Source organism: Brienomyrus brachyistius, chromosome 23 (genome assembly GCF_023856365.1).
Source record: "Brienomyrus brachyistius isolate T26 chromosome 23, BBRACH_0.4, whole genome shotgun sequence".
Lineage (NCBI taxonomy): Eukaryota > Metazoa > Chordata > Actinopteri > Osteoglossiformes > Mormyridae > Brienomyrus > Brienomyrus brachyistius.
Genome location: NC_064555.1, coordinates 1,141,613 through 1,167,983, shown reverse-complemented (window position 1 = coordinate 1,167,983; position 26,371 = coordinate 1,141,613). Strand labels below are relative to the sequence as shown.

Here is a 26,371-nt window from a genome sequence, read left to right as displayed (position 1 = left end):
GAGCTGTGTGTTCATTTGTCCTTCTGTCCTGTGGTTTGTTACACTGTCAGGCAGCCCAGATGCAGCTGGACCGCGTTCTGTCAGCTTAAGGTTTCAACATATGCTGCCTTAATTTTTTAAGGAGAAACTGAGGGAGATCTAAATGCTGTCAGAGTATGAGGTACGTAAAGAGGCAGTGGTAATGGTTACTAATCTTGTGAGCAATTTAGGGAAATTTCATGATTTGTTCCTACACGTGAGGACAGAACCGAAGCCTTTGTTAACCTGCCAGGCTTTTTTTGCAAGAGCTTAAAATAGACTATTTCTGTATTTTTAAATAAAAGCTGATATCGATGTGATTAATCTACAAGGCATTTTGGTCTGCTATGAAGCGATTTAGTAATTCGCATTGTGTCACTAACTGTTTTACTCGTCCGATACAAGACTTATTACTCATGTCTGGCTTCTTGGTCAACTCGACTACTGTGAAATACCGGTTTCCCCGTTGTGAAATTGTATTGAACCTCCACTTTCTTCCGCCAGAGGGCGTTTTAAGGAAAAATGTTTTTCTCGTGGTAAGGATACAAGTCTAAAAATGTTCTAAAGAAAAATGTAAAATAAAACTCATAAAAAAATAATTTTAATATCAAGCCACTATGACAAACCAGGATGCCATTTACTATCATACCAGATTCCTTGATAACGATTCGTTAATGTACAGCCAGGGATACATGCACGGAAACACAGGAACATATTTACAACGCAGAGTAGATAAAGGTAACTATGAGGCACTAGACAGAACATGGCAGTGCAACGCAATTTTCTCCGTTAGGGTCTTTTGCTGGACTATCCGGAACTCCTGCAATTTACATGTGAAAAACGTACTGTTTTATATTTGTGGTAATAGTAAATTAACACATTTGTACCCAAAAAAAAAGAAAAGAACGTATTTGCCAGAAGTACTATAATCATAATGTTGGGGGGGGGATTTTATTTAACCTACAATTGGTTATATATAAAATCTTATCTTTCCATCTCCTTTTAGAATGACATTATGAAGGCTAAAGCAGATTTCAAGCAACGCAGATTAGCGTTGACCGTAACTGTGTTCTGTGTTCCATTCGTACGAATCTGAAAGACAAAAAAATGGTATATTAAGACCACGGAGGTAAATGACCTCGTTCGTTAAGGTTTGTGCATCTAGGAAATCGGAGATGTCGCTGTGCTTCTTACCTGGTTCCTCTTGACTCCGCTTCCCCATAAGTCCAACGAAGGAGTTAAGTTTTTGTCCTGTGAACAGAAAATTTCCCATCCGGGATTTTAATGACATGGATAATGACAGATATCGATCAAAGACCTAGGACTGTAGTAGTATTTACATAGCGTAATATGTGCCTAGCTGTCTTAAACACTCTCTGTATATCCTGTCGCTTGATTTCGCGTTATTCCTATAAGCGATGTGTTGTTGGCGTTTGCCGTTTAATTATTGCCACGAAATTTCTCTGATTATTTTGGCTCAGTTATCTTTCCTGCAACTAAAAGCCCGTCCTTACGATGCACAGTCAAATCATTGCTTAAATAGCTTTTGGCTTGTCTCTGAATCTCAGAGATCTGTTGAAATCGATTCAAAAGTCGGTAGCAGCTTAGCCCAAAACTCCTAACTTACAAGATATAGATAATTTATAGTTTATAAATATATGCTTTATGAATTGGATTCGCTTGAACCGAGTGTCGCTTGAATAAAATGCATCACAAGCATTTTAGGGACAATATCAAGGTGTCGGACAGCAAATGCAAAATGATTTTAGGTCATTCATTAAGTCGAAATTATACATTCGTCCAAAATACGCCGACTACTGGCGTATTCTCTTATACTTGAAAGCAAGAACAAAATGTTTCTGTATTTTTCCCGGCCAAGAGTCTTTATTTAAATATTAGACAGTAAAAGTTTGCTATGTTGGCTTTCGCCTATTATCATCGTCATGCATGAACATAATGCAGACTTGAGTTTATCACGGGTAAATTAAAATTAAAGAAGAATGTGCCTGTTTTCTGGAACAGCGCATTTTCCGATCGTATATATTTTTCACCAGGACAGGTATCGGTTTTGTATGACTCGTTATTGTCCTGAGATGCCCGTTCCATTTCCTGAACGCATCCTTTTTGACGGTCTGAAAGCTTGTAAATGATATGAGATAATTCTCCCTAATGCCTGTACGGTACGATGCCTCTGTCTCTCCCGAGGTGATGCGATGCACCGACGCGTCCTTTTTTGCGCCATGCCTCCGCCCCGCCCCGCCGTCATTCCGATCTACCTGACACTAGCGCGCACCCCATGCTGAACCACGCGTCAGCCTCTTCGAGTAAGGATGCCCTTCGCTGGTGATCTGACATAAAGCACACTTAACACTTATGAACAAATGCTCATTGTACAATTTCTTTAGACAGGTATGTCAGGTGTCTTTCCCTGAAGTGCGTAAGAACATCCAACCTAATAGCCTCGCTTTTTTAATGCGTTTCCTATAATATAATTACAACCAGCAACTACACTGTAGACATATTTCTGTGTTGAGTGAAAGAACATCCTGATACTCACTTTTGCGGGTTATCTGTGGGTTTGCTGTTACAAGAAAGGAGGGGAAACAGAGGAAACGACACGCTTTAGCCGTGAAGGTTTATAAATGCTACGAAACATTAGATGTAATGTATAGCACATCCTTTTAAACTACAGCAGTGTCCCATGGAAATTCTCAAATTATATTAACTGTCACTTGACATTTTCTTCCGTCCGTAACTGTTAATATTAGGCCTTTGTGGTAACTAAAAATGTGAAGGCCATTTTTAACTAGAGATGGAAATTAATTCATATTCTTTCATTTTATTGTAATATGTATAAGAAACACGGAAGATTATCTTACGGGGGGACCGTTTCCCCATCAGACCGAAGAACTGGTGTGGCCGCGGTTTCCTTGTCATTCTTCTCAGGATCTCCTTAAAAGGGTCAGACACGAGCCAGTCATCCTGAGAAGGAAATCAAATCAACGTGACATAACGCGTAGGAAATCTGTAGGATTGTCTGCTGGGAAACTGTCTACTTACACAAAAACTGCACAGTTTTTCATATCCAACCATATTCGAAAGCTGTACAGGGTCGCTTGACAATTATAATAGTAGTTATTCGGTTAGTAATATTTTAAATGTTGCAGTCTGTAGGTTACGAAAGGGTGCTCATTGGTAATTATATTAAACAAAGGTGCTGTCTGTCCGTATATCCATGTCGAACCGATCCCAATAAAGCACGACTGAGAATCGTGTCGTATCTGCGATATACTGCGACTAGTGAGCGCAGTGCAGGCGCTGCACTGCATCCAGCGCTCAGATCCGCGAGCCTCAACGGCGAAGCCCAAACTGGCGGCTCTGGCCGTGATCCAGCCCGCAATGTCAAACGTGAGTTACATTTAAAAGCGGCTAATGTCTGCTGCAAAACTACAGAGACAGCACGTTTTATTTTATTGATACATGAATCCCGTCTGCTTAACTGAATCTATTTCATCTGAATTCTTCCAGCAATTGCTTTAGAAACTGTTCATAAATTAAAACAATACGTCTGAAATGATACTAAAAGCTTATTTAATACAGATCAGGTAAGAACAAATAATGTTATCGATGTACCAATAGATCAATGCTAATTAATTTTGCTATATCACGTTTACATCTTAATACGTGTAATTTCAGTAAAGCGCTTTTTACTGCATTACAATGGGGAATATGGCAATAGGATAGGACCGCTTACCGGTATTTCACTGGTGTGAGTCCAGTAGTTCACATCTTCGTTTTGACCCACTTCTTCACAAAAGACTTCGGCAAGAATGAAAACTAGCAGAAAAGATAAGAGCAGCTTCATGTTTCTGTTGACTGTTGCGCGCAACTGAGAAACTCCCGTCTAGCAGGAAAACAGAGCGAAGGATTGCGTGCAAGTTTGTGAGATACTACGAAAAGTGGGAAAAATAAATGTTTAGTTAGTGCGACTGCAGCCCTTCACGTGGGAAAATATCCTATAACGGCTCTGTACTGATAACGTTACACTGGCGAAGATGGTATCCTCTCCATACAGTCCGCCTTCCCCACCCAGTGTTTCCCAGTCCCTCCCGTTGGCTTGCCGCGCGCCTTGCTGTTGCCTTTTGGATGCACGCTGGGCTTTTATAGCAGAAGACTTTGGGGTGACAGGTATCTTCATTTGCTTTCAATCAGTTCGACGGGTTAATTTATCTGTCTGGTAATTATGACGGACTGTATGAGTAATACCTGATTTAATGTTACTTGGCTCTGCTGACCGTGTCATTGGGGAAACCATGTGACGCACGTAAAGGGTCCTCTTCTGCAAGGACTGAATATGCAATGTTGCTTGCGGTAAATAAAATCACATCGATCCTGTTTGAACAATGACGTAAGTACAAACAGAAATAAAAAAGAGAATAAAATTGAATTCATTTCCAAAGCTTCTCCATACATCCAAATCAAACACGGTGCAAGGGCAATTATACTTAGTCATAGGACAAAGTAAAATCACGCAAAACAACTTTTAACTCAAGTAAGCGTTCTAAATGAATGTGCAAGAGACTTGCTGTCCAGATGAATATTAAGACTTACAATAACTCTTTATCAAATCTGAGTAAAATTACGTTTACAAAGCAGTTTGTGCAACTCAAAAGAAGAAATTTTAGACGACAGTCAAAAACGTGATGACAAAAGAGTCAGATAACAGAGTCTCTCTTTTTGTCAATTTCTAGTTTTATCAAAAATGGGTACATTCTGTATGAAATAGCTTCGGGACACCCTTATGTGATGCTTAAATACCGCTATTATTTGGTATTTGTATAATTAACCCCCCTTGAGCGCAGTGGCGTAAACACATTGTCTAACGCTAAAACGCATTTAAGAATTAACTGACTCACTGTATAAATAGTAAACTCATTGGCACCTGTAGCCATTAAGGATCGCTGGTTTGATCTCCTTGTTGTGTGGCCCTTGTCTTAATATATGATAGGATTTCTTTGGCTCTTCAGACTCTCTGTAATTGCTCACTTGCTTTACATAAAATCAATTTAGCAGATGAAGTAGGATGAGAAGCCGCACGATCTTCATTAACATATTCAGTGTTAAATTAGTACCTTTAATTCAGGTGTCAAGCATGATTTGATCTTACTGAGGACAATCAGGTGCAAGCGACCACATGCATGGAGTAGCTGCTTATTTGCATCTGAATGAGTGGCTATTTATTCAAATAATAATAATAATTATTATTATTTTCTGGCAAGAGTAATTAGATTCACAGCATTCACTGGGTCTTCCACACCTGACTGGTTTGTTCTTAAATGACGAGGTCGCTTTGTCGTGTAAATTCTCCTGAACATAAGTCAGATGAGGAGATTGACTGGGTAGATATGGAATTAGTTTATTGCATGCAAGGTAAGATAGTGTCACCACTCTTTTTGTGAAGTTTCGACAGAAAGAGTCCAAGTTTATAACAATTCCTAGGTTTCTACAGGAAAGACGTCTTTCTCTTCAGCTACAAAGAGCTGAACCATAACCTTAAGACGTGAGCTTTTCTTAAAATTCCAGTTTTTCTATTTCGTTTCTGCGTCACGACGTGTCTCGAGCTGTTTCCCACCCTAAGTTCTACAGAAATCCGCTGTTAACTTGAGGAAATGTCTTCTTTGTCTGATGCAGTGATGCGATTGTGAAAACAGCCTCTGTGAAGTTTGTTACATACTCATTAGCAGTTAAGGTTAACCCAGTAATGTCTAAATTTCTTTCACAGCTTTATTTAATCTTCGGCGTTCCCTGGCAAGCCTTGTAGATACCATGGTGTTGTTTTGATGTAACTGCATATAGAGACCAAGATGGTGAAAATACACGAGCCCGTCTCCAGCTACAAAATTGCATGTGTGCTAGTCTACCTTCATGTCTCCTCCGCAGTGAAAGCAAGGTGCGTATTTTCCTCTGATGCATATTTGAAATGAGTTCTTGTCCAGGTGGTATAAAGTGGCTCAATGGGTTGAGTGGTTGGAACGGAGGCCGGAATCCTTTAGTCGTGGGTTCAAAGTTGGTCAGGAACCAATGTCACCCGTTTAGTGTAATTATTGGTTCTGTTCTCCTTGTGAAGCTCGTGTCTCCTTGTATTATATTCCATATGTTCCTATATATCCTGGGTTTAGAATTCCTAGTGCGATTAGTGTTTCTTACTTTGTGTTTGTTGGAGTTTCCCCTAAACTTGTGTTCATTAGTATAAGTTACTGCACCTGTTGCCTGTTTTCCCTGCGCCATTGTTATTGGCTGATTGTCTGATGTTCCACACCTTGCCCCTCTCGTTAGCCCACTTGCTTTGTGTATTTATGTGCCTGGCCCTGCTCAGTCAGTCAGTGTGACTGTGTGACTGTTACGCTGCTCTCTTTGGAGCTTTGGTCATAGTTCTGCTTGCAGTGTTTCCCTTCTTTGGTCCTGATCCCTCATGGTCCTGTTATCTTTGTAATTAGTTCCCAGTGCATGTTTTAGTTCCCATAATAGACCCCTGTTGTCTCCTCAAGCTGCTAGTGGATCGTCACCTTCTTTTCCCCGCCTGCATCATGCGACGTGTCCGTAACGGATGCAGGGTTACGGCTGTGTCTCAACTCTGTGATTCCCGCCTTGTAATCAGTATAATTCCGTCTTCCAAATAATTCAGCATTGGGTCAGTGAATTTCATGTCGGCTTTTCTTACGTTTTTATATTTTTCACCTGTCGGGTTTTACAGGGCTGTAGATCATAGTGTTTTCAGTCTAGATCTTTCCATTTGTCTGGTTCTTGATAATGAAAGAGGCTTTTAGGTTATGGTGCAATACTGATAGTCCTTTTCTGTTTTCAGCCGGCGTCATAGGTGTTTATTTTCATTTTATCTTAGTCTAGACCATCCAAGCCAATGACAGCTTTATTACGCTGAGTGGAGTTTTATGTTAATTTGGTAGATCTCTCTCTTTCTGGGCACTGGTGAAATCCCAGACAAATGGCGTCAGGACATGAAAGACTGATGCGTTATGCTTGTATTTACCACTTTCAAGGGGTGTCTTGTAGAGGTCATCGTCCATTAAATAACTGGTGCATTCGGCTCTATATATAGAGCCATTATTCTCTGACTGCAACAAGTAAAAGATTTAGGCGAAGTTGGATTGGGTGGGTCACCAAGCCTGTGCACAGTGTTCTCACTGTAGTATTACAGTGCCAGTGTTCACTGCGGGCTACGATTTAGGGCTCTGTGTTATGTGAATGGGAAATATTACCATAATTATTGCCTGACACATAGAGGATGAAGACCACGATTTAAGCCATTCAGATAAATACTTCCCATCAACTTTTTAGCCTTTAATTTTGATTATTTCTTTTCAGTTTATTTCACAGTTTATAATTAATGTGTAGTAAAAAACAATTGACACAGATTAATGCAATTATAATCATGCCAATACCAAGACTGACGCTTGTATACATAAGTGTTTCCTTTGAGTCGAGTTCCTGTTCTTTGAAGAACAAGATTTTATTTTAATTTCCCAAAGATAACAGGATGATTTTTGGCTGCCTGAAGTCACGTCTCTGTAAGCTCAGGTCATGCAGAGAGGAACCCTTGATCAACAAGAGCAGACGCACGGAATGAGCGCAACGCAGTTTGCTCAGGGTCCGCTGACTCCTGAAACCTCAGGATGGGGTTAAATAACAGGGACAGTGTTTGCCGGTTGTGTTTATAGGTGGTGAGTGACGGCGGACATCCAGCACCTGGGACAGCGGCCTGATTCTGCACTAACATAGTCTTGCCAGCGGGAGGAGCAGTATCTGGTAGAGATTGCATTGCTTATTCTCTTCGCATGGCATAATAGAGTGGGCAGGGTATGTGTTAGAGTGGGCAGGGTATGTGTTAGAGTGGGCAGGGTATGTGTTAGAGTGGGCAGGGTTAGGAGTAGAGATGCCCAAAAGCCCAGATGAAAGGCTCAGCAGCCCATATTCACTGTCCCACTCTTCTGGTCCTCTGGACATACTTCTGCTTTGGCCGGCTGTCACACCACTGTGGTTTTTTTGGATTCCTCTCACACTAGCCAGTGTTTGCTGTTTAGAGCCACAAAATTGCCTACAGGTGAATTTAAAAACTCACCTAGACAGCCAGCTAATCACCATAAGTGAGACTGATTGGTACTTATTTGGCAAAGCAGCCATGTGTGATTGCTTGCAACCAGTTTACCAGAAAAATAGCTGCAAAATGAATAAAATGATCGATACATTTCATGGCAGTGCAGTGGCTGGGGGGGGGCAGCACTGTAGCCTCACGCCCCCAAGGCTGTGGATCTGTTTCATCAGGCCCATCTCAGTGTGTGAAATTGCATGTTCTCCCCATGCAGAGGTGGAAATTTCAGGTCCAGAGAGTAAAAATCCAGGCTGTGATTTTGTTTCAACCAACCAGTTTCACACTCTATGACTCTTTAAGCTCAACTGGTTGGTTGAACCAAAATCACAGCCTGGATTTTCACTCTCTGGACCTGAAATCTCCAGCTCTCTGTGCCAGGAAAGGACCATGGGGTTAGTTTAGCAGTCTTCTCAGCATGGGTGCATCTTACTGGATGTTTGCCCCAGCTGTGGTAGGTCCCTTGGGTATTACGTGCAAGATTCCCCCCCCCATAAAAAGGCCAAAACACCTGTGATTTTTTTAAGAACCCGTGGGTGCAAATACAATAAAACAGGGTGGCATAACGATGATTTAAGTCAAGAAAGGAGAACTTCTCGTCGAAGCCTGTTGCTTTACAAGACTGACGTGAAAACAATGAAGCATTTATGATTTCGGTATTAATTATTCATCGCTGGAATAATGGTGGAGGCTGTGGTGCCAAGTCGAGCAGCTATTAATCACAGAGTGGCTCCTCATTCAATTAAAAGGTGCGACTTAGCAAGGGTCAGGATGGAGGTGGACAGGGAAGGAGCCGGACGTCGCGAGTGAGAGAGGGGAGGCTTGTGGAGCAGGAGGGTCGAACGCGGCACGCAAACGTAAAGGATTTCCAGTAGCTCTAAACGGCAAGATTAACCACCAGCCTTTTGAGAACATCTGTACATGCTAATGAAATTAAGAAACAGCAGTGAAGTTTCAGTTCATGTAATTATAGTTTATGTCAATGAACCTGCTCACTGCACCTCTTGGTGGGTGTGAGAAAATGGGGGTGGGGGGCCACCAAGAGTCACATGACAACAGTTGTTTATGTCGATGGTGTTTTCCACTGTCCTCTGTTTTCATTGTGTTTGCATCTTGTATCTTATTAATTACTCCCGTTTCATTGGGTTAAAGCGAAGGTGTATTTGTGTTTAGTGTTTATTTTTCTGTTACCTCCATCAGACTGGCCATTCATGCAGTTTTTCTCCCTGATGGCCGTTCATGGTCGATCAGGAACAGGAAACCTTTCCAATAAAACTCTCTTCTGTTATGAATTCAGGTGCCAAGGCCAACCCACAGTAGGATTCCTCAATGACTGCAAAACACGTTTAATAATACGAAATATAAGGAAACCGCTGAAAAACATTATGACTGTGAGAAACATATCAAACAAAATCACACATGTATGAGCAACATATTGTGAAGGCCGCCATGCAGGACGTGATGCAGGAGCGTCGTCTACCCATGACGCGCTGTAATCTTCACTAAATCACACTTAATTTACAAGTTTCTTCTCCACAAGCAAACAAGCAAAAAAAATCCTAACTGGCTTTGCCAGCTGCTGCTGCTGCAACATACTGATGGAGATAAAAAACCTTTAATGTGGGTGTCGTAGTCATTTTGCCCTCCGTGTTCATTCACAGAGGCTGTTAGCTGAGGTTTTCGGGATTGAAACATCCCTTTATGCTGGAGCACAAGTGTGCAAGAGTAGCATTCAAAATGAAGCAGACTGGGGTAAAAATGGCATTAATTTTGGGCCTGTAAGTGTGTGTCAAAGCAAAAGAGTGTGGTGCTGTGAATGGCTAGGAGCAGAAGCGTCATCGTGTATCGGAGGTGAACACGATGAGCTTCCTTTCCCGACCTGAGAGACGGCACTGGGGTCCCATCCAGGGAGTCTCCTACCTGGTGACCTCTGCTTTCTGGTTATAGGCTCCAGGCTCAGAGTGACCCTGTACTGGATAAGGGAGAATGGATGTGTGTATGGTCCAGATATACTGTTACAATATCTTACCTTAAAAAAAAAAAAACATACTTTTTTCCCAATCCTATATTTCAGAGATATGTGCTGAAAATGTACATCTTTAATTTGCATGAGCATCTGTACATTCGGACATATACAATAAATAATTTATAGTCATGTCAGGATTATAGCTACCTATAAGCCCATGAAGTATGGCAGGGAACATGCTGAATAAGATACCAGTCATTCTAAGCATTAACACACTCAAAGGCACTTTTGTCGTCAGTGTAGCTGTGCTGAGTGTATGCGCCGGACATCCATGCTAATAAGGGAAGAACAGGCGTACCTTTACTGTGCTCTGACATCTTACATTAAGGGAAAATTATTAAGATTCACACTCATAAAAAAACCTTCTGATGTCCTACAAGCAGGCAGTGCTGCAGACCTGACTTGAGTTTTCCGTTACAGATTTCTTAGTCACACACAGAAACACAGGCCTGTTAAATCCAGCCCTCTGAGAGAGACTGAATGAATATTTAATGTTTTTTCATGTCCGTTCTTCCTTTTTCATAGTCAATTATCTGCCCTGACAACCAAGTAATGACTTTTACTTTGTAGCCTGTGTTACAAAGCCATAGAACTAGATTTTCACGTCAATTTGTTACGAATTTCTGCTTAAAAATACGTTACATTGTATGACCAGGTTCTGACACATATGATCTGTGTCCTGGAGTAATGCATCAATATCGGTATCAATATCAACATCAGCATGACCAACCAACTGACATCAAGGCACAATTCAAAGCCTTGTTACCTGGATCTGATTACAAATTATTAAATCCCATTGAGAAAAATGCAAAGGTTGCAAGAGTGACGCTGTAGATAAAGTTCTCAGGTCTTTCCCCTCAAGAGTTACAAAAGCGGAAGAAGTCATTAGTGTACTGTTTTATTATTTTCCTGGGCACACAGTATGAATCTGATTCTTGTGGGTGAGTCAGACACAGCATTACCCTCCCTGGATCCCCTCCAGTGACTATGATATCACTGGTATTACTCTGTGGAGGTGACGCCCAGGACAGGAAATGGGACGTGAGTGTCGAGGTTGGGTCAACGGCGTCTTTTTGCCTGCAGTCATTCACAAAACCGGCCGGCTTTTCAGCCGTAGCTCCGTGACTGGAGACACGCGGAGTGGCAGCGTTCCTGCTTACGCCCAGGCGAGCACGTCGAGAAGCCTGTGTGAGCTCGGGAGACTAATGTGCGACGTGACCTTCTCCTGAGCCTTCACTGACAGCGCAGGCCGGGGTCCGGAGCTCACAGCACCGTTCTATGAGGTCCGAGAGCCGTGTAGGTAGCTGAAAGATAAAAAGAGCCTGTCTGAAAGAATCGTAGCTAAACAGATGCTCTGCGCAATCGAAATGGCACCTTGGGTGTCCCCTCTACAGCCTTGCCATTTTCCGAATGGCATGACCTTTTGCTCCTGAGTCTCTGTTTACTTTTTCTGAAGTTCAAGGGGAGCCTCTTGGTGCGCTGAGGTTCGAGATGAGTCCCGGTGGCAGGAGAAGCAGGCTCCTCTCCCCTGAAGCCTCCTCCTGACTTCCTCGTAGGACCACAGCTGCCAGTTGCCGTGGGTCACATGACAGAGAACGAACTAGTGAGACTAAAGATCAGTGGGCAAGGCAGCGAGACTTCAGTGTGGTTCCGTCATTGCTGACGACGTGTGAAAACCTGTTTATGCTGAGCGGCATGGCGTCCTATAGAAAAGGCTCTAGCTACTTAAGAAAAAATCGCAAGCGATTGTCCGGTTGATTGCATTTGCATGTGAATAAAGGCTGTTTTTCTCCCCAAACAATCTGTAGAAAAAGTCCACGCATACATATTAGAGTTGCTTGAAGCATTTTTCTCCCTCTACAGCCTAAACACACAATACTTAGTTAATCATTAGCAGTCTAGAGCATGTATTTGTTATTGAGCAAAGTCTACATTTAAAGTGTAAGGAACTGTGAGCTTGTTTATATAGGGACTTATTTGCTAATAATCAGTCTGGCATTTCACAGCATCCCACGTCCCGGTAGAAACAGTCCTAAGTGGAGCGATCAATCTAACGGCAAAGCCCCTTCCTGCTTGGGAACAGGTTTGCTGAATAGTGTGTGACGCTTCTCCCCTGCCTGCGTTTTGCATGGCAGTCTGCTGTCAATAATCTGCAGAAATGTAGAGGAGAATCGCGCAGCAGGAGGGCAGGCCGCGACAGAGGCCGCGACAGAGGCCGCGCCGTAATTGAGTCATTGATTTGTGCGCCGGCTGCACAAACCCCCCCCCCCCCCCCCCCGGTTCATTATTCGGGGGAGATCCTGCCGATGCCACACCGACAGGGGTGTCTCAGAAACTGCTGCCAGGACTGGTTTTCCACTGACGTACCATGGGCATACTCAGATTTACCGCATTTTTACTACAGACTTAAGATATCAGGTAAGATTAACTTCACTGATCGCAGTGGGAAATTCTATTTGCATACAGCTGCACGGCAGTTAAAATGCAGACAGACAGAGCACACGCAGTGTAGACAAACAGTGCAAACAAGTGTAAAATAGTGCACAGTGCACAAACATAACACCCTGAAAAAGAATATTAAATAAGAAATAGATATAAATAAAAATGAAATTAACTGAAGGGAAGATCAGATTTACTGCTGATCTGCCTTTGACTCAGCTGGATTTCCTCACTGGTTTTCCAGTGGTTATCCCACGATGTGAAACACAGACCAAACCGTGGGACTGTGCAACTGTGAGTTTGTCCGTTTTTACTGTATGTTCAGCCATAGCTGATCTTTCCATTCGTTTCTATTCATAAATATCCCAACACATTTCTAAAAGAATTATATCATTTATTACTCTGTACATTTACAGTCTTAGTCCCCTTAAAAGAAAAGCGACGCTTCTCCATGGCGATTCACTGCATAAAGGTTCACTCTTACATGGCGATTTGTAGCCTGTGCTACAAAGTCATAGAAATAGTCTCACGGCAATTTGTTATACATTTCTGTTTAAAAATATATTACATTGTACCACCATGGGTCTGATGCACGTGGCCAGTCTCCTTCAGAAATGCATCAATAGAAGGTATCGATATAATCAATTGTCATCCAGGCACAATTAGAAGCTGTGCTTCCTGGATCTGAGTACAAATGATTAAATCCCTTGGAGAAAGATGCAAAGGCTGCAAGAGTGACGCTGTAGATGAAGTCCTCAGGTCTTTCCACTCCAGGGTACATTCCTGCACTGCAGTTTACTGCGTGAAGCTTCACTCTTAAAGGTAACACATGCTCTTCATGACCAAGACGTGTCCTGGACCTGGGGTGTTTGTGGACAGGTGCCGCTTCTGAACCACACAAGGCATTAAAATACCTCTACAATACCTACACAGATATCAATGTTCTTGAAACGTTATGTAAGTATTATACATTCAATCAGGTCCAGCATATGACAACCACTACTTATCTCCTATCAGCTAATGCTCCCAAAGCAAGCAAAACACTTTCAAGATACAAGCTAACTGACGTTAGCATAAGTGCATAATGAGCTTCGCAGTATGTGTGTGCTAACACATTTTCAGGCTAATGCTGCATGTGTCTGGGGGACAGCAGCACAGATATAGTACAATTCAGTTGCCTTCTTATACTAGCAGTTGCACATTTACTTGGCTACCAACTGTAAACAGCTAAGGATAGCTGAGCTTGTTTACTGCCGCTGAGATGTGAATGTCATGATGTGGCTCGCTAATGATGTGTAGCATTATCGACAGAAGATGGGAATGATGAGGGATGGAGGAGGGGATTAAGAGATGTGATCTGGTGGAGGGAGCTCACTCATTGGGCAGGTTACCTTGACTGCAAGTTTACTAATGTAGTATTCACAATCAGCGTAGGCACATTACTGGTTACCCGGATAATTATTTTAGACGTTACATTTTTACAAAATACTGGGTAGGCACGTGCCTAAATCGATTGGCACAATGCCACTGTTTGGTTGCTAGGGAACCTGGAGCATATCTCAGGAAGCATCAGGCACAAGGCAGGGGTACATCCTGAAGGAGATGCCAGTCCATCACAGGGAACATACATGCACGCGCCATAGACAAGTTCAGAGACGCCAGTTAGCCAACAGCATGTCATTGGATATTGTAAGGGGAGAACATGCAAACTCACACACACACACACACACACACACACACACACACACACACAGGTTTCAAACCCTGTAAGTGTGAGGAAACAGGTGTACCAAATAAGCCACTGTGACACATTTCATGACCCTATATTGATTACATGCTATAGATGAAGGTGAAGATGTTTAACCTGTATGTCATGTAACCAGAAGACAAATTACCCTTCAAGAAGGCAGTCAATGCATTGTTTCTTAATTGTATATGCACAGAACGATTAAGTTGCAGGCCATATCTTTGCTGTTGGTGGGTAATGGAAGACTGGGGTCTTGGCTTATTCGTATCAGTATCACATCAGTTGTCAAGGCAGTCAAAGATCTGATACGTCTCTTTGTATCTCCCCATAACGTGGAATCGGCCATCATCTGCAATCCACAAACATCAGGCTGAGTCGTCCCAGGCACAACGCAGTTCAGTGTTACTGAGTGTTACTGAGATTCACCTTTAAGAAAAAAAAAATTCAGGGAGTGAGTAATGGAGAGACAGACGTCACCGTCGCGAGCCGGAGTCGACCAGGAAGGATGGCTTAACCTCCACGTGCTTCTGCTGCAGACATCATAAATCAAATCTGGATACGACATGTGGCGGACCTAGATGGAAGGGGGCGGGGGGCATTTCATCATAAGGAAACAGACACTCCTAGGAAGAGAGGCTGGCACTCTGAGTACAGCGACAGGCGAATAGGAAAACGTTCATGCGTCATCGCTGTTGGATCCTCACCAACTCGGCAATTGAGTGGAAGGGGAGGCCTTACAAGGTGATTCTAGGTCTTTCCAGGATGTTGGAGTGAGTCAGAGGCAATGGTCACTCCAGCCCAGGCTTCTACGGTCATTGTTGTTCCCTAGCTAATTCCTGTCGAGGTACTCAGGGTACATAAATAAAGAATGGGACAAACTGGACCTTTGTCGACGTTGAGCATGTCAAGCTAAAATAAATTCCCATTTGTGTATAACTTTAGTGTCTTCATCTGAAGGATTGTGCATCAAAACACAGCAGAGAAATCTAGGATTTGAGTTGTAATGCTGCTAGATTCTAGATCTAGATTATCAGAATTGATTTAATGTATCCTCTGTTTTATGGATTTAATTCTTACTAGGGTACCGACTTTGACATCCTCAGATGTAAACCAGGCATACATAAACCTGAAATGCATCCTCAGGTTCTTGTTTTAAGGCCGCGTGTCATTTATCTGACCTCCTGACCTTGCTGCGTGAGGAAGGTTTTGTGAGACTCGATCTTAGGAGGGTCTTAATCGACCGGCTGTGATATAGGGAAGAGCTCTGATCTCCTTCATCCAAGCCAGCCTCTTAGTCCCATCCCTTTGAAGGGTTTGCTTTGTGAGCCGTGCTGTAGCGGGAGGGACGTTGGGGGAATCGACCCGAGCCTTCGACCTTCACGCTAGACCTGCTCCCATTGACGACTCCTTGTTAGCCCGCCGTGATGCGCTCGGTGACAGGGCCGATTGACAGCCGTCCATGTGAAGGCAGGCCAATGTGACAATGGGTCAAAGTGCGGGTGACCGATAACCTGCACAGGAAATGTCTTTATTCTGTGCCGAGTTGCTCTGTGAACACTGAAACACTGAAAGCTGCAGTCATGAAAATTCAAAGTGGAACATGAGCAAGACTTAAGGCTTCGATCAAAATTTGTCAAGGACCAAGTAAAGATGATAATCCTGTCCTTTTTTAAAGATGCTGACAGGAAACGCGAGTCAAAATTTTGACTGCAATTCTGAGAAAAATCACAGGAGTTTTCTCTCATTTTCAGGTCTGTGGTCTGCTTGAGAGCATTTCCCACCCATCTTCTAAGCACTTATCTTGGTTGGAGTCCTGCCAGGTACCACGGGGCGTGAGTGTTGAGGGGATGCCAGTTCTTTGCAGAACAAATTTACACACACTGTCATACTCCATGTCAATATTTCCCAGCCCAGTCCTCTTTCTCTCCCCCCCCCCCCCCCCCCCCAGACGGTCCACATTCTTGCTCCCCCAGCTCCCAACACACCTGTTCCAGGTGTTCGGTGCTCTTGATTGGCTGGTAACTGTTCCAAATGCTGTATTCAAGGACAGTCAACTAATGATAACAAATGTCTGTTTATTTACGTGAGTGCATCTTGCCCTTTCTGGACATAGTCACGATATTTGACCTTGTTCAATGAGCATCTACTGAATTAGTTTTCAAATACTTTCAATAGCAGAAGCTGTTATTACCTCGTCAGGCCTCTATTAAAGTCCCATTCTAAGCATATCTTAGAGGGGTCAGTTTTCCTGTATTAAGATGCCTTCTTTCAGAACACTGCCATCACAAAAAAAACCAGAAAAGCTTTTATCAGAAGAACACAGCTTTACTTGTAATCATCCCAGGGTTGAGGATGTAAATCCCACCACTGCTCTAAGTGAATCTTTAAATAACATCATCTTCCACACCCTGGTACACAAACTGTTCCTCGCTAAAAGAATCCATAATTAGTTGGTCCTTTAAACTCGAACACTGTTTTATTGTTGATCAATAATCACTTCAAGCAATGTGTATTTTTTTATGTATTTTTTATGTAACAGAAGAAGATGTCCTTTGCTCGGAACAAAGCGACTCAAACCTTCATCAGCAGTTCATTATAAACATTGTTACTTCATACTTCACATCCTAATTGTTTTTTACTTCTCCCTGTAACAAAGATGATGCACTATTTTTCTCTGAATCCGGACACCCCCTTGCTCATAATTAAGACCCCGCCAGCAGCCATACTGAGTAACTAACAGAATCTATACAGTCTGAGGAACTTGAAATGGATTTTTGTTTATAAAATGCTTCCAGTGCAACAAGGGTGTTTGGTGATGCTGGTGGTCACTCGTCTGCGACGTTTATCGCTGTGCAAAGTGGGAGAGACTCACTATCACACATTCTGCTGTGGTCACTGTGTGTCCTTAGGATTCCTGGCATCACATCATCAAAACACGTGATCTTCCCCTTCAGTTGATCCATCCACTCATACTTCCATCCATCCCTCCATCCTGCTGACCACCCACTGCCGCCCAGAAATTGATGCTGGACTAGCGACTGCGTGCAGCTAGTTCACAGCATTTATATCACCCCCACCCCCCCCCCCCAGCTGGGGAAGGTGGCAAGTCTGCCGTGTGAGGTGAGGTTATATCAATTAACGATGTGGGGTAGGAGGGGGGGGCAGGGGCTCCGCGAACTGCTGCTGCTTCTCAGATGCTTGTAGCACGAGGTGTTGACAGGCATGACCGGCTTGGAGCAAAGACAGGTCCATGTGACATGGGAAATTCGAAGAGGCGGCCCGGATTTAAAATTTTAAGTGGAGGCAGGTGGGGGGCAAAGGTATTGTCTGCGGCATTGGCTATCAGGACTGTCACTCTTTTCTTTGGGTCTGCGCTTAACGGGGGAGGTGGGGGGGCAGTAAATAAACACAGCAGGTGGCAGGAAAATTACAGAAAACTATGGACCCACTTGACCCAAATCCAGGGGGGCAGGGCAGTGCCGCGGGGGCACCACCTTTACAGCGGGTCACTTAGCTCGGACACTGAGTGCTGCTGCTAAACATTGGATTACTGCTGAAAAATCCCCTTGGAATTTCATCACAATTAGCGTTCTGATGTCGGGCCAAAGTCTTTGCTTGAATGCTTGGCGGTACCTCTCCACCCTCCAGGACAAGACCGTCTCGCCCCCATCTGCCTGTGTTCCTTAATGTGGCCCTTGAACAGGAAGTGCGGCCATGTCTCTTAGAGACCTAGAGGAAGTGATGTGGCATTGTGATGCTGATCTGCGGCTGATCATGTGACGCCGGCCAGGCAGCAGGACAGCCAGAGCACGTGCCCCAGCACGCCCCGAGAAATCCCTCATTAGCGAGCGAGAGTTGGTCGCGTAGCAGCATTCTGCAAGGAATAGACCAGGGGATCTCAGGCAAAGCCCCCCCCTCCCCTTTGAGGTGTTCTTTTTTGAATGCCAAGTCGATGAGGGCCAGGGGGAGTTTTGTGGTGGAATGTTCTGGGATGTTGTGTGCCTGGGTGATGAAAGCAGGTGGTCTTCTCTTCTTCAAGGACTCCCTCTTCTGACACCTTTATGCAAACGCGTGTTCCTGCGAGCAGAGGAGGTGAATGGACAGTCCCACCTAAAAAAGTCCAGAAAGGGAGGGAGGTGGAAAATGGAACAGGGGTGGGGGTGCTGGGGGGCTGGGAAGGTAATGTTGTTACTGGGGGGAGTGTGTCTGTGAGACAGGTGGCAGGAGAGTCGACATGTCTGGGAAGAACTTGCTATAAGAATGACACTGCGTGTGTGTGTGTGTGTGTGTGTGTGCGTGTGTGTGTGTCTACAGGGCACCTTATGCAACCATAAATGTGGTGTAATTTACATTCAGACAATGGGGCAGCAAGACAAATTGCTGCTCTAATGCATTAATGCATGACTTACGATTTCAGTGGCCTCCTATTTATGAGGAAAACGGAATGTTCGCAAATATCGGAACTTAGGCTTGTTTCAGAAATTTAAGGGACTTACACAGTAGTTACCCACTTTTTGAATATCATTTCAAATTTTGATTTGTGCTGTCAAAATGGGGTTTGAAATGGTGGTCGTCACGACACCAGAATGATTAATGGAAATCGGTGCTGTGGTACATTCTTATTCGCAGGATCCCTCTGTTAAGATGGAGATAATGTACCTTTTTAGGTGTGACTATGCTCTCCACTCCATGAATCATTTTCAGCAAGTCTGTGCTCATTCATAGTCAATAATCTAACCAATATCAGTTATATACAGTGGGCTATATATCTGCTCAGGTCTGAGCCAAGACATGCACTGCACACAGCAGTATAAATTGCATTCCATCCATCCGTTCATCCATCCGTCTTCCATTTACCTTAAGATTGCCTGAGGCTACAGTCCCACCCATTCCATCGCCATGACGCCGGCTACGTAATTCTTTGAACTTACTAAGCATATTTTATAAGCTCCACAACTCCAAGTTCATGGAATCAGAGGCTTCACCCAGCTGCAGGAAAGTTATCTATATCCAACTGGTTCCCTTCACCAATTAGGGACCGACGACCGACGCGCCACGCACACGAACATCAGATTGCCGTGACGGTAACAATAACCCCCCCGTACCTCCCCGCCATGTCCTACCCCTGTGATTTTCCTCCCACGAAAGGCCGGCACTCATCTTAAGGGGCCTGCTTGCCGTTTCCCACGTCCCTCGCTGAAGCGGGGTGTACTTTGTGCGCCTGTCACTGTTGCCACTCCCCCCCCCCCCCCGTACTTCCTGTGTGCCCGTCAACAAATGACTCACGCAAGTGTCATTGTGCAGGAGCAAGATACTTTTAATTGCCCCCGGTGCAAATTCTTTTTTCTTTTAGTAGCACCACAGCCTGAAGGCAAATGTTCCTAAACGTACCTTCTTTGCTTCTTGGCAGACATGGGTTGAGATCTTATTTTCACCATAGTAAAGCGTCCCTGTTCGACTGAATTTGCCGCTGCGTGATATAAAGGATATAGAAGCTCGATCTCGGATATCAGGAGGTCATGTGAGGAACATCTCCGATGCGTGGTGGTTGATGGTACAGAGACGCTGCAGCTGAGAACCAAATGCTTCTCTAATCTCCTGTCAAGATGCCCTGAGGTGTTCTGAGAGGAGATAAAGCAGGACTTGTCCAAAACCTTGAAGTAAGGTATTTTGTACACATATGAGGCTTCAGTGAGAATTTTAAATAATTCCTCACAAAATATTAGGAGATATGTCTAAGACAGGAAACCTATTTTTGTGACGTAGTGGCCTTCCTGTTGCTTAGGACAGGCCAAAGTGTATCTTCTTTCCATGACCAATCAAGCCGCCATAACCTGCTTCAAACAATGTTTCAAATGCCATGCTTGCTTTTGGTTCAGCATCCTTTACGCGCCGTGTAGCTTGTGCTGTTCTTACCGATGGTCCTCTTTCCCGAATGGGAATGATGGATTAAGGAAGGACATGCAGACTCATAAATGTGCATGAGCTTCTCGTCCTTGAGGGACCGTCTGCTGAGGGTAATGGATCCAAATGTGTGACGTACCGGGGTTTGGATCTACCCAACCGAATCTCAGGAGCCACCGGGAATGAATTTCGGGCGGTTTTATGACCTTGAATCTTACCGTCATGGGATAGAAACTGAAGATAATTCTGGGCCTGGCGTCACAACAAATTATGATAGTAAAATTTATATCTAGTTGCTGTTATATTTTTTATGCCCTCTGACAGATTGGCATCCTGTCCCATTGCTCAAGGATACAGCAGCTCAGACGTCTGCGGATCTGTGACAGGGCAGGTTCTGCTTATAACTCCAGGTCCTAAGACAACACAAATACCAGCATTAAATAAAGTCTGACAAGGGAAATACAAGACAGCGATGGTGATGCTGTCAATCTCACGCAGCACAAGGTACACAAAGACTTCATGACTTTATGTCAAAGAGCCAGATGACCTGGGTTAATTCAGACCCGGTCGGCAGCATTAATCTGTCTGTATGACTCAGGTGCAGTGAAACTTGGAACCGACCCGAGGAATTTTACATTCAAATGTAAAACTAAATGGACTTGCAAATGGTCCCAGAACCCACACACACTGTTAGCTGAATGCAGTATATCTTACATAACAAGCTTGATAAGTAATGATTGAATCCTGACTGTAACATTTCCACATTTCTGGTAATTACATATAAGATTCAGTAATAACACTTTGCTTTGTTTGAGGGATTATTAAATGAATAAAGTAGAATATACATATATTGAAGAATATTTTACTTCTGGTACAGTTTTAAACATTATCCCGAACGTACCCCTTTAACGGTATCTCCAGCTTTTGATCCTGCCCTACATAATAATCTGCATCGCACTGTTGTCAAGGACAAACCGGTTGTTTTCAAGGTCAGCCGGAACAAACGCCAGCAAAGAAACCCCTCGGGTAAAACCAGTATTCGACGTCTAGGATTTTCAGTCCCATCCCCTTAGCCCGTTTTCTTTTAAAAAAGAAAGAAATCCCGTTTATGAAAGCCTGCCGAGTAATTAAATTGACACTTAATGCATGATGCATTCTGTTTTATCTTAACTAATACGACAACCTACACACTGCAAGCATAATGGGCTTATTTGAAAAGAGACAGCGCTCTAGATGTGTTAATTATAACCGATTGTTACATCTTTTCTTCTGCTTCTTCGCCTCATGTCGTGGCCCCTTTGAGCCACTGTCTTTGATTAATACCAGCAGCAGATTAATCGCTCTGCGGACAGGTCGATTATTCTGCGCGGAGAATGGCGATGTTACCGGTTTGTCTCTGCTGGTAGGCTGGGATTTACAGAGCCGAAGGGCGTGGTGTTTCGGGGAAGCCGTCCGATCGGCCCTGCGTGAGATGAGAAGCCTATCATTCCCCCTCTCATGGTGACTGTCTGCCACCACAAAATGACCCGACGGCCAGCAGGGGGCGGTGCAGGAGATCGTGGCCGAACAGACGCACGGATGGAGCTGCGGCTCATGTGGAGATGAGAAATGAAGGTGTCGTGTGCAGCGCATAGTGTGTTTTGTCCTATTCTTTGCCTCCACTCGCTCACGTCTTCTCTGGCCTTTCACTGTCAGTACGCCTAGTGAGAAAAGTCTGAGTTATTCCATTTTTATTACGTGACATATCTACGTTTGGGCTTCACCAGACTTTTCAGATGAAAACTAAATGTGGGTGGGCTTGTTGGAATGACACCTGAACACTGGAGAACAGGTGAAAGCCAAAGGAATGTGTGGATTATTTTTCATAACAAAAGACGATATTACTTAGTTATTTCCGAAATACTATCTTTGTCCAGCCCTACCCATGTACCTTAGCTCCCCAAAGACACCGACCAGCCACCATCTTCCCATGTCATGGTCCGTCTATAGGATTCAGCTGTGATGAGGCCGGAGCTGGACTTGTGATTCTGTCATGAGTGAAAGGTGGGTGTTGATGTTGTTGAGGGCGCAACACACAACAAGAGCCCTTCTGCGGTTTGTGGGCGGTGTGGAGTGCTGATCGAGAAGACTGAAATATTACGGCGAAAGTGTACGACTACGGGAAAACGCGTGTAGGCCTATAAAAACAAGCCCAGGGCAGTTTAAGTCAAAATTAGAGAAGGACTTTGCTTGCATCATCAAATCCACAATATCTAAAAAGTGAACGAGATCGCCACAGGGTGAGTATTTAATTAATAGGCTACTACGCGTTCGTTAGTCGAATAGCAACAGCCTATACTCTTTTTATGTGAAGCCTTCCTGGTTCCTTCTTATCATCAAAGACGGACGTGTTCACTTTATCAGAACTGTTTATGAAGCATAACCGCCCAGTTAACCTTCTCTGATGTTCGCACATTATTTTGACACAACCTAGTCTGCAGCTGCACATTACGGGCACGAAGCGTGATGCTGCTGTTTTGAACACATTTGCTTAACGAGGCTTAAACACCGTCCTGTAGCAATGCTTGGAAAATTAGACTTTAAAAAGTGTACCGAATATACACACGAGTAAGGCGTTTAGATTTTTACTGGTTTAAGTTGCAAAATTTTTTATTTATCCTGTCCGAAAACCTAAGTCCGTTCAGCAAAATGTTTAGCATTAAACGACCATTGAACGCTAGTTTTAATGCATAGCCACAATGACCATTTTTCATATTATAACACACTCATAAGAAATACAATAACATATTCGTCATTAAAATGGTGGATCAGTAGGTGGCGCTGTTGGCCGGCACCTGCATGGTCGCAGGTTCGAGTTCAGCTCTACTCTCCACACACTATGAAATCAGGGCCGACCCGCCCCATCGGCAACACCAGCTTTCGCCTAGGGAACCGTTCGATTAGGGGGCGAATAAGAAAAACAAATTAATATTGAAATTAAATTGAAATACAAATTAAAATAAATACCTCTGGTTGCATTCCGTGACATTAGTCATTTACGCTAGGTCTAAGGCGCCTGAACATCTAGGGCTGGCCCTGAACAAGATCATTGTTTTTAGTATACCAGGTATCTCTAGCAGTGTTTCCCAACCCGGTCCTCGGGGACCCGCAGACGGTTCACGTTTTTGCTCCCTCCCACCTCCATGCCAGACAGTCTACAACGAGGGAGCAAAAACGTTGGCTGCCACGAGTCCCAGAGAACGGGATTAGAATCCATGTACTGTTCTAGATGACCCTGGATATTTAAGTATACCAACCATTGCTTCCAGGTGTGTCCTGGGATACTTACTGAATAATGTAATTGGGTAGTTAATTAGATAGCTATCACCTGCAATGGTAGAATTGCATGTACCCAACTCTGTAGAAAATTATATTAACTAGCAAGAGTATAAGAGTAGTAAGAGACACTCGGCATGTTAACTTCTAACTGAAAGGAAGTTGGGTGAACAGATAATCCATGTGAGGAAAGACACTAAACTATAGGACAGGATGTATAGGCTACCATCTCAATCAAAAAGACCTGTATTTCACTTAAGCACCGAGTTCTTGCTGTGTGCTGATTGGTCAGTCTCCTAAAAGCATCCACTAATGTTAATGTGAAACGGATGGTTGCGTTTTTCAATTATGGGAACAAACGAGTCAAAACACAGCAAGAGCTAATTAGCTATTAAGCCGAACACTGGAGCCTTTTAGTTTTAAGTTATTTGTAAAACCCGAAGTAGCTCAAAGTGTCTTTCCTGAAATGTATTACGTGGTAACCCTAAAATAAACAGGGGAACCTGAAGGTAGCGGAGCTCTGCTGCATGATTTCACTGATGTGTGTCAAATGATCCAATAGCTTAGTGCTCCAGTCATAAACTCTATCTATACTTGATAATTCAGACCCGGATTTTAAAACAGGCATCAAACTATTGTGCTGGTATTATGTTTCGTCGTGTGATAGCTACCGAAGACCCTTTTTGGGGTCATTGTTTATTTTTAAGTATTTAAGTGATTTGGAATAACAAAAAAAGAAACCTTTTAATTTAGGGTTTAATGGTGCCAATTCCATGCACGCACCTGGGGTAACACTCACGCAAGAAATCTTACGGCAAATCTATATTATTCGATTATAAACTTTAAATTAGCCACATCGAAAGCGTTGGTGAAGTTTGCAAACCCTACTGACTATTTTCAAGGTAATAAAACTCTTCCATACATGTAAATATGTGTGCAGACTTGACTCGGATTGAAAATCTCGCGCTAGCCAGCTGACCAAACCCGGTAACCCTGATTTACTGAAAAATCTAGCCCGTCTTTGAAAACATGCCAATACGTTAAGAATTAAGACGCGTTTTTCAGTAGCCAAGATTTTTCAAAGAAAATTACGTGTTTTTGTGATGATGCACTTTTTCTGTGCACTAAAATCACTTGGTATACAATGGTTAAGCTTCAGTCTTAAGAAAAGCCTGTGTTATTACAAACACCCCAAATTACATCTTTTAAAAAAGTGAGATAAAACGGAAAATCCCACTGGCTAAAACCTTCAGGCGTGAAGTGCTTACAGAAAAAGGTCCATATCGTTTGTAGAATGAGTAAATCTCTGAGCTGGGGAACTGAATTGTCCAGAGACCGTGAACCCGAATTTGATCCCGCGCTACTCTTTGGCCGATGCATTCTAAAAGTCTCACTTTGCTTCAGGGTGTTTTAAGATGGAGAAAAAACCCATATCATAAAGTTTGGTTAATTGTGTATACTTAGTTTTTATCTTTGTGTGTATCTGTAATTTTCACAGGCTGTTGTATTCAAAGACTCATTCACTGTTTGAATAATACTCTGCAGCGGTGATTTGCATTCAGTGACTTTGCTCCGCACTTTGCAGATAAAAGGAAAGCGTTTCAAACTGCGGGATTTCGCTGCTCCGAGGTCAAAAACGGAAAAGCACACTGATGAGATCCATTGTGCTTCTGCTGAAAGGAAGGTCCCTGAGCGGCTACGAGATGCCGAACAGGCGCAGGTAGGGAATCCTGCGCGGCGCTAATAGGTACATGGCGTAACTTCCAGTTCAGGCATAGCTGAGATTTGCAGAACCCTTCACTCGCAGCATGTACGAACGGACAGTCAGACAGTGTAAATGTTGAATGCATCATGTATATGGGTGCTGGTATGATGGTTTCTGGTCCTAAGTTACCCCATGAAGTACGTATTGTGGTAACTCACTTGTCAGTGTTGAAGGCAACACCTCCTGGATTTGTCATTAATAACAAGAATTATAAGAAGCTCCAACCCTGTTTTTGAATGATCAATTTGTTATAAGATTACATTCCCTCAGAATTACCAGTTGCCATATACATTGTAGTTTAAAATTTGGTACGGTCTGCAATAAGGTTTAAAATTGGGATTTAATACCATGAACTAGTGAGTTTGGGAATTTGGGATGCAGTTTGGTGACGGGGGGCAGCACAGTGGTTATCAGTATCGCATCACACCTCTGGGACCCGGGTTCGAGTCTCCGCCATAGCTCCATGTGTGTGGAGTTTGCATGTTCTGCCCATGTTATCGAAACCAAAAACGTTCTGAGGTTAATTGGAGTTATCAAATCATTCATAGCTCCGAAGTGTGTGTGTGTGTGTGTGTGTGCGCCTGCTTGCCCTTTGATGGGTTGGCACCCCATACTGGGTTGTTCCTTCCCTTGTACCCATAACTTCCAGGCTAGGATCCAGGCCCCAGCAACCCTGAATAGGACAAGCAGGTACAGAAAAGGGGGGGGTGGGTGCATGTATGGGCTAAACACCATCTACTACACGACGCCAGAGGTTCTCAGTTTGAGACAGTAGTTTGAGATGTAGTGAACCATGAATGGCATTTAGCTCCGCTCCTCTCCTGGAAAATGTTTACTGAAGGAGACGATCAGGCGTCAGAGCACGTGCCATTGGACGATCAGGCGTCAGAGCACGTGCCATTGGACGATCAGGCGTCAGAGCACGTGCCATTGGACGATCAGGCGTCAGAGCACGTGCCATTGGACGATCAGGCGTCAGAGCACGTGCCATTG

General features: G+C 43.6%; 1 protein-coding gene and 1 long non-coding RNA gene across 4 annotated transcripts; both read right to left on the bottom strand.

Moving 5' to 3' along the window:
- Nucleotides 1–603: 603 nt before the first annotated feature.
- On the bottom strand, nucleotides 604–5,084 carry tac1 (tachykinin precursor 1). 3 transcript variants are annotated; one of them, XM_048993980.1, is made up of 7 exons: nucleotides 4,961–5,030; nucleotides 4,285–4,410; nucleotides 3,773–3,855; nucleotides 2,898–3,000; nucleotides 2,576–2,599; nucleotides 1,213–1,269; nucleotides 604–1,110 (listed from the first exon to the last, which is right to left on the bottom strand). In XM_048993980.1, exons 2-7 carry the CDS (start codon nucleotides 4,331–4,333, stop codon nucleotides 1,067–1,069), a joined length of 360 nt encoding a protein of 119 aa, XP_048849937.1. In that variant the 5' UTR covers nucleotides 4,334–4,410; nucleotides 4,961–5,030; the 3' UTR covers nucleotides 604–1,066. The 3 variants fall into 3 exon arrangements, with proteins under 3 accessions (XP_048849937.1, XP_048849940.1, XP_048849938.1); XM_048993983.1 differs by lacking the exon at nucleotides 4,285–4,410 and having other exon boundaries at nucleotides 4,961–5,084; XM_048993981.1 differs by lacking the exons at nucleotides 4,285–4,410; nucleotides 4,961–5,030 and having other exon boundaries at nucleotides 3,773–4,268.
- Nucleotides 5,085–11,090: 6,006 nt separating this feature from the next.
- On the bottom strand, nucleotides 11,091–11,771 carry LOC125719472 (uncharacterized). The gene is made up of 2 exons (XR_007385098.1): nucleotides 11,654–11,771; nucleotides 11,091–11,512 (listed from the first exon to the last, which is right to left on the bottom strand). It is a non-coding gene; the product is annotated as an uncharacterized LOC125719472 (long non-coding RNA).
- Nucleotides 11,772–26,371: the final 14,600 nt, after the last annotated feature.

What these genes read in the sequence shown, in the direction of transcription:
- tac1 (XM_048993980.1), bottom strand. Translation starts at nt 4,333, where the DNA reads ATGGTTTCCCCAATGACACGGTCAGCAGAGCCAAGTAACATTAAATCA. An exon ending in CTCACACCAGTGAAATACCG is followed by an intron (nt 3,001 to 3,772) that starts GTAAGCGGTCCT and finishes TTTCCTTCTCAG; the next exon opens with GATGACTGGCTCGTGTCTGA. An exon ending in GATGGGGAAACGGTCCCCCC is followed by an intron (nt 2,600 to 2,897) that starts GTAAGATAATCT and finishes TTCTTGTAACAG; the next exon opens with CAAACCCACAGATAACCCGC.